Source organism: Perna viridis, chromosome 10, assembly GCF_037379345.1.
Source record: "Perna viridis isolate PV_CMFRI_1.1 ecotype Kerala chromosome 10, ASM3737934v1, whole genome shotgun sequence".
NCBI lineage: Eukaryota > Metazoa > Mollusca > Bivalvia > Mytilida > Mytilidae > Perna > Perna viridis.
This window is the reverse complement of record NC_142454.1, coordinates 28,789,674-28,797,680: the sequence shown is the minus strand read 5'-3', so window position 1 is coordinate 28,797,680 and position 8,007 is coordinate 28,789,674. Positions and strand designations below refer to the sequence as shown.

The 8,007-nt window shown below is 32.6% G+C and overlaps 1 protein-coding gene across 1 annotated transcript; it reads left to right on the top strand.

Annotated features, from left to right (window-relative positions):
- The first annotated feature begins 1,562 nt into the window (after positions 1–1,562).
- Positions 1,563–7,955, top strand: LOC148605262 (uncharacterized). The gene is made up of 10 exons (XM_088548094.1): positions 1,563–1,666; positions 2,022–2,067; positions 2,544–2,607; positions 3,276–3,328; positions 3,669–3,743; positions 4,198–4,437; positions 4,924–5,122; positions 5,831–5,932; positions 6,900–6,992; positions 7,653–7,955. The coding sequence occupies exons 2-10, from the start codon at positions 2,036–2,038 to the stop codon at positions 7,953–7,955; spliced, it is 1,161 nt and encodes a 386-aa protein (XP_088404220.1). The 5' UTR covers positions 1,563–1,666; positions 2,022–2,035.
- The last annotated feature ends 52 nt before the right edge of the window (positions 7,956–8,007 follow it).

The window sequence follows — 8,007 nt, the reverse complement described above, 5'->3', positions numbered from 1 at the left end:
ACTAAGGAAAAACAAACCAACCGTAAGTCTATTCTGGTCTGGAAATGTAGTTGGCATTGCACACGGTATTTCCATTTTAGAAAAACGTACTTTTTATTTAATATCAAGCAACGCCATCCATAAACACAAAGGGTATAAAGAGTCGATTTAAGAATTTCCGGATTGGTTTTACCGATTTTTCTTTAATAAAGATTGTATTTGGAATGAAAAAATGCGGACAGTTTATATTATTTACGCAATAAATTAATCTGTCAAAGCACTTCAAAAAACACAGAATTAGATTACATGGTTCCCATTCTGATGGATCCGTTTCTTCTGCTATCCAAAACACAATTGTTTTCATAAAATAGGAACACAGCAAGTCTTGGCAATCTTTGTTTTGTTCTATTGCACCCTTAAGTAACTTCATCATGGCATAACATATCAGTTGTGTATGAGTGAATGAAAAAATTAAAATTTTTTCACCAACATTGAAGCATATGCGCCACTCGAATTCTTGTGACACAGAATTGAATTTTGTCTCAAAAAATTGAGTTGTTTTCACAAAATTAATTTTTGTGACACAAAATAGACTGTCACAAAATTGCAATTTTTATGTGGTTGGTATTGTGTTTTTTTTTATCAGAAAGAATTGAACATGCGTAAAGAAAACGAGGATGTGTCGAAGCATTTACCTTTCACTTGATAAGTCATCTTTGAAATACTTAAGATATGTATGAACAGCCAGAATTTAAATCGACAAATCTTATTCCACAAAATTAAGTGCACGTACTTTCAAACACCTAGTTGTTATACTAATGTAAAGGAAGGACTTTGTCCATATTTCCCTAAGTTGAAATTCTCTACTTTAAGTCTTCTAAAGTGATAAAAAAATACCAATGCTCCCAGTTTTTAGTGGAGTCCTATTTTATTTCTGTGACTTTGCATGCATTATTTTGGTTATTTTTGTGTTCTTTGTTGTGTGTGTTTTCCTTCTCTGGTTTTTGTCTCTGGGTTATATTCTTTTTGAGTTCCGCTAGATTCTTGGTTCCCTTGATTATCCTTTCAATCATTTGTGTTCCTATTTTTTTTTATGCTTTTCTTATATCACATGTTTTTGGAACAATAAGTTTTTTTTTCTATATACTCTAATGAAAATTCCTGACATTTCGGCACTTTTTTTTTAAATTGGCTCTACTTGTAGTCAGAACCCTGGGGAAAATGGCCCATGTTCTTATGCTCAATTTCGATGACTTTTTTCCAACCCTGCTTTCCGACATTAAAGAAAAGTATGCTTTGCAGAATCATTTATCAGATGAGTTTCGACTAGAATTTCGCGAGTTAGCTAATGGAGGTTATGTTATCAATAATTACTTCGACATCTTTCGCATTTAAACTTTGAATAGGTCCTGTCAATAAAAATATACCTACGTGTCTAACTATGGAATGCATTGGCATATCTTTAACTTTTAAATGGCAAATTAACAGTGTTATTTAAATGCCGTCACATTAATTAGGTGAAATTTTACAGTGTAATTGTTTCAATATTGATTGACAGGCGGATCGTTGCACACGAATGACAATGAATGCAATGTGAAATTTCATTACATTCAGGACAAAATAAATATATTTAATATAGTAGAATGTCCGCCACTATCCTGTATTTCATGTCGTTATTATAATTAAGGTAAGATAAATACTTCAAGAAGCTTAAACAGTATGATTGAAAAAAATGAAACAAATAATTTTCCTGCTAATATTAAGGGACGATCCGTATATATTTATACGGAAATTCCTTGTTTCGTTAGGCAAAGCCAACCAAAACCATAAATTGCAAGTTTAAAACCAGTTTTAGCTCAACGTTATATACTTTGCGAAGAGTTATTGTTCAAACTAACGCATGCATTTGCCTGAGATAGAATATCGTTAGTATTGGGCTTAAACCCGATTATACGCTCTTAAACAAGATCACCGACTGAAAACAAGATTCAGGAGACACCTCTACATACTTAAACTATTACCATTTTTTACGAAAATTTCAGTAACAGAATGAAATATGAGTAGTAAAGTGCAAGTAAAACCTGGAGCGTAAGTAAAAATATATAAAAAAGTAAAACAAAATTAGGTTGAATACGAAATTAAGTTTTGAAAGGAATTTATTCGCTAGAAGGCTTATATCGGCTACTATTAAAAACTATGATAACTATACTGACAAGATGAATAGGGTAATTGATGGACCGTTTGTTCCAAGTTAAGAGTCGATAGACATCTAGATGTAAATTGTTCTTTAAATACATTTATTTGTATTATAATGTGAAGCAAATGACTGGTTTCGCAAAAAGTATAAATTCTTAATTGAAAAGAATATGTATGCTGTACACGTTTTAAGGAGTAGCCTCTCATAAGCAACTTTAGTACTTATTACATATTGAAAGATATAAATTCATAAATAAATTATTTGCAAGAAATACTCAAAGCTAAACAGATACCAAACAAAAGATCAGAACACGATGTCGTGCTGCAGTCTATTTGGTGGTAAATTTTGTAGGAAATTGTCATTTTAGGGCTGCAACGAACCTGAAAGGCGTTCAGAATGTACAAACACAGAAATCTGCCGGAAGTAAAAATGTGAGTCTTTTAGAATAATAAATACCAGATCACAAAATTTGTTATTAAATTTTCACTACAACAACAATACTACAGAAATAAGAAACCTTCAATGAAAATAACACAAGTCGAGTACCTGAACAAGAGCCCCTAGAGGGGCTGAATCGTTTGCCTGGAACCCTTAAACTTCAGTTGAAGATTTTGTAAATGGTTTTGTGTTTGTTCACTGCTGTTATTTTAATAATGTTTTTATTCTTCACAAAAAAGTGATGCCAACTTATAAAACTCCGGCTCTTATAATGATATTCACGACTCGGGAGAAGAAAAACAATTGTGATTGATAAGGGATCTTCCTGAAATGTATACCTGCCGAGGCTGGTCTTTCTTCAGAAACAGAAGGACGATATGATAATGCATAGACTGTCTTCAAGGTTAAGGGCGATGCAAAGATCTCTGCAACACTGGATCGTGATGACTGGATGTCCATAAAACCCAGTTAAAACCTAGGGTTAACGCTTCTGGACGGTGAGCTGATTAAATGTTTAATTAGCGCATTACTATAATGTAATCTATTGAACATTTAAACTTAGGTATGGAAATTCGGTACGCAAATAAGCCTTTTATGGTATGCTTAAAAAAATGAGGTTAGTACTTCGAGTTAGCAAGCTAATTATCCTACACTATTGCAGGCAACGGACAGAGCTGGAAAGACGGCAACCGTCAATCCAAGAAAGAAAGCTACGTGAGTTTAAATTTTAAAGTCTTTTTTGTATAAAACGGAACTGAAAATAGAAATCTCAAAGCACAAATCAAAAGATACGAAAATCCATAAATGAAAACGAATCCAAAGGGAATGAAAGAACTACGGTCAGAAAATAAATCCGTGTTTCCGTGTTCATTATCGCTAAAGCGATTTGAATTTTTTCCTCACCACGTTGGAGTATTCTGTGATTTTTAAAGAAAATTCTACATATGCTATAATATAATGCATATTGTGATTGAAAAGGGACTACTAAAACGAACATTACAAATCTAAATTTTACTGCCAATTTTATATGACTTGTATTTTGTTTCATTTTCAGTGGGAATGACCCAAGGAAAAAGAAAGAGCCTCCTGAAATAACCGAACTGAAGGCACAACTGGAGTCTATGAAAACGTATGCAAACTTTAGTTCAACTTTAGAAATTCTTAAGAATGAAAATTTGTGTAGTATTTTTAAGGATTAAGTATAAGGAATAATGAATGACCGATGACCTTGAAAACTCAATCATTTGCGGGAGTTTGAAATCAATTTTTCATATTATGTAAGCTGGTATACGATGCTGCATCATGACTTACGAGACGTTACAATTAAAAACTTTAAGTAATGGAGACTCTTTGCATGCAAACGATTTTCTTGTTAATGAATTAATTATAATTAGTCATTCTTCTTCAGAAATGTTCATATGTTCGGGCGTATTTTTATGCTTGACACATACATCGTACAAATCAATCTGTGAATATTTCCAAATGAACTTGCACTCTTAGTTAAAAGAATGAGAAAGAAAGTCAAAATATGATAAACGAAGCAAAAAAATATATACATATGGCCAATATTCTGTTAATAACAGACAAGTCGAGAACCTCGAGAAATCAACCAGGGAGCAACATGACGAACTGGAGAACTACAAAACAGAGAATCTAAGCTTGTCTAAACAACTAGCACAGTTTGTCATGGAGAAGGCCACAAAATCAAGGGATTCCATGGTGATTGATCTTAACCAACAAATTGAACAACTACAGAAGAAGGTGGACGGTACAGAAAAGGAGAAAGCGGAAGTGGAAGTTGAAAGGGATCTCTATATGAATTTGTAGGATACTTTTCTTGTTTAAAAAAGGTTTTTCATTTGTTTTATACATAAGCATTTCACAGTCATGGTCATTTAAAGGGAAACTAGAGTTCTCTTTATTTCATTGGATTAATAGAAAACCGGACATACATGGTGAAACGAAACAAATGCACCATCGTATAACCCTTGTAAGTAAGGTGACTTGTTTTCACACTTGCTCAGTTGCTCATTTACATGTATGATTTTAGTTATTTTATGTTCTTTGTTGTGTGTGTCTGTTTTCCATGTCTGGTCTTTGTCCCTGGATTACATTCTTTTGATTACCGCTATAACCTTGGTTCCCTTGATTACTCTTTCACATACTCTAATTGCAAGTAAAATAACTTTAAAGACTAGTTTTTATAAACATAGCAGAAATACTCTTGTTTCCAAGATCTGACTCTCCAATCTAGTAAAAGAAAAACAATGAAGTACTAATTTTAAAATGAAAGTAATTCTATTCTTCAGTTTGTCGCAGTACATAGCAGAGAAAACTCCAGAGGAAACACCAGATATTCCAAACATAGAGGAACAATTTACACCTACAAAACTAGCGGAAATGTACAATAAAATCTACCAGAATGTTTGGCCTAAAGCTTATGAAATAACAAATGAAAAATTTGATGATGAAAAAGTTTCATGTGTTTATCTTTTCAAAATATTCAAGGTAATTAAATCAAGTTATTTATTGCTAAAATGAGTTTCACTTTTATTTTATAAATAAGAGTGAGCTATGGAATACCCTCTGTGTATTCACATGTAAAATAAAATCGGTAATTCCACACTAAGACTATTTAACGCCGAAACATCACCAAACAAAAATCAGTCTGCCGATCACAAAATTAAAAATTCTTGTTGAAATTAGCATAATACTTGAAGATTAAATTCTTTGTGGCACTAATACCCACGTTCTTCGGGATTCGCAATAATATTTTGGTTTATTCACTCTATCAAATTAATTATGAGTGGGGGGAGGGGATAGTTCACCCCCGCGTCCCTTCCCTTAGACCACCGTCTTCCAACCTCCCGACCATCGCTTCCCAACCCCTTTCATTTACCCCGCCCCCCCCCCCCCCCGTTTGTTGTTCTTAAACATAATCCCCGTTTCCCCGCCCCTTCAATCACCGATTCACGTCCCCTAACCTCCGTCCACCCTCATTTTCCCTTGTTATTTTGCTTTAATTATGATAAAATACAAAATATTACTGATGTGAAAACAGCCTGTCTAAACCAGACACTAGTTTTAAAAAGTCAACATATGAGCTTCTATGTATTTTAAAAACTGGGTGTATGGGGCACCTGTCTAAATCAAACAACCAAAATGGGGTTCCATTTAATTTTACATGCTTTAAATATTTTTACATGAATTCTCTAGGAAGCCTGGGAGTTTTGTTGTGCTTTATCCAGACACCAGTTACATATACTAGAAATGACCTATCTAGTCCCATATGGTCCTAACTTGAGTGTGGAAGCAACTGTAAGTTTTTACATGTATACAATATTCAATTTAAACAAGATGATATTGTCATCATGACTCTGTGTCCCCTAAAATAAATCTATAGATATTTAAATTTTCAACATGATAATTTCCCGTATTTACAACTTGTACATAATTTTTAAGTTCAGAATAAAAAAATCCCTTTTTTACAAGCAAATTTTACATTCTGTCAAGTATTTATAAGATTTGACTTCAGTCTGTTGTGCATTGAACATGTTGAAATATATGAAGTATCTATATTTTATTACTGATGACAAAACTGTTTCTAGCATCCTTTTAAAAAGTCTATTTACATGAAGTCCGAAATGCTCATTTACTTTTGTTACTTTGTATGTATTATTTTAGTTACTTATGTTCTTGGTTGTGTTTGTTTGTTTTCCATGTCTGGTCTTTGTCCCTGGATCACATTCTTTTGATTTCCGCTAGAATCTTGGTTCCCTCGATTACTCTTTTAAACAAGTGTTTGCTTAAAAATAACACAATCAAACATAACTTATTAAATAGAAAGGGATTTAACACCAAAAGTAACAATTGGGATACCAGTTTTCTACAGTTTAAAAATACTGGTAACAAGTTTCTCTTCTATCAAGTCATGCTAAACATTTGAACTGTAACATAGATAATTTTTGACAATTACCAATATTGAATTATCAATTAGCCTTTCATAAAAATCAGTCATTTGTTAAAATAAATAATTGGAAAAACTCAAAATAAAAATAAAATGGTTGGCTAGCATTGAATAACAAAATTGTGATCTCCTGTGCAAAGAACATTTAAAGATCTTACATATGCATGGAACTAGCAAAATCTTTGCATCCTTCAGCATTTTAGACCACATTTTGGTTTTCCACACTAGCCAATTTTGTCATCTACAGCTTCCTAGTCCCAAGGCGAGTCAGATTGAACAGATATTCATTACAATTGAGGCTATTGTTTTAAATTACAGTTCAATATACCAAAATTATCAGTAAAAAACTTAAAAGTTGTAAAGGAAACAAGGAAAAGAATAGCTAATCAGACAATAGCCAATCTGTTTGGGGTAAGTTAATATATCCAAGACAGTTTTTTTTAAAACTTTTTTTGACATACATAATATCAGTAACTCATTTCAAAATATAACAAATTGTTCATACTATCAGTTTTTCATTAATAAGCAACAAGAATTCTAAGAATAAAAAAAAATATCATCACCTTTTCTATGATAAAAAACAAAACTTTTCATCAATGAGGAGGTGAAAATATTAATTAAGTGTAAGTGTTTGTAAGAATCAGGAAAAAATGGAAAAAATGGGAAACATGCGTGTCAAAAACCCACCGATCTGACATTGTAATTTCACTCAATATTGCCTTCTCTTTTTGAAAAGACCATTATTTAATCTGCATCACTGGCTTTACTCAGAATTTTTTCAACAGAATGATAGAAAAATGAGGTTTTCAACACAGTTATCTGCCCTTGAAATGTTCCTTTTCAGTTAATTTCAATGAAATTATACATCAATGCACCAATATGACATGGAAAATATTGTCTTTTTTCTGATGGTGCAAATAGTCAAATTACACTATCAAAATGATGTGTTTTTTCATACCATGTTTCAACTTAACTATTGCCCGATTCTAACAGAGACTGACACTTAATTATTTTTTCCTCAATCATGTCTAGTGAAACAAAGCTCTAACAATGAAGTGATTCACATTACAGCTATTCATTTCTCCTGAATCAGGAACAGGAACAAAGGACATTCCAGAAGAGCTTGAGCCCTTTGTCAGATCATGTCTGGAAGTCTGTTGGTACAGTGCTATCCAGGACCCACCTCTTTCGTTTGTTTTTGACACTGGAGTTAGCTGGGAGTTAGATTCTAATTATTTTGACATGTTTACCAAATCTGGTACATATGTAGACTTTATAGTCTGGCCTGCTATGTTATTATATAACCATGGACCAATAATACAGAAAGGATTTGCTCAAGCTTTGGATGAAAAAATGCACAGACCTCAACAATAGAATGATACAATTTTTGGCCACTAAAATTATTGACTCGTTCTTGAGACAACAA

Coding starts and splice junctions, on each gene's coding strand:
- LOC148605262 (XM_088548094.1), top strand. CDS start 2,036: ATGAGTAGTAAAGTGCAAGTAAAACCTGGAGC. Junction 2,068..2,543: donor GTGCAAGTAAAACCTGGAGC/GTAAGTAAAAAT, acceptor TTGTCATTTTAG/GGCTGCAACGAACCTGAAAG. Junction 5,933..6,899: donor ACTTGAGTGTGGAAGCAACT/GTAAGTTTTTAC, acceptor TTTAAATTACAG/TTCAATATACCAAAATTATC.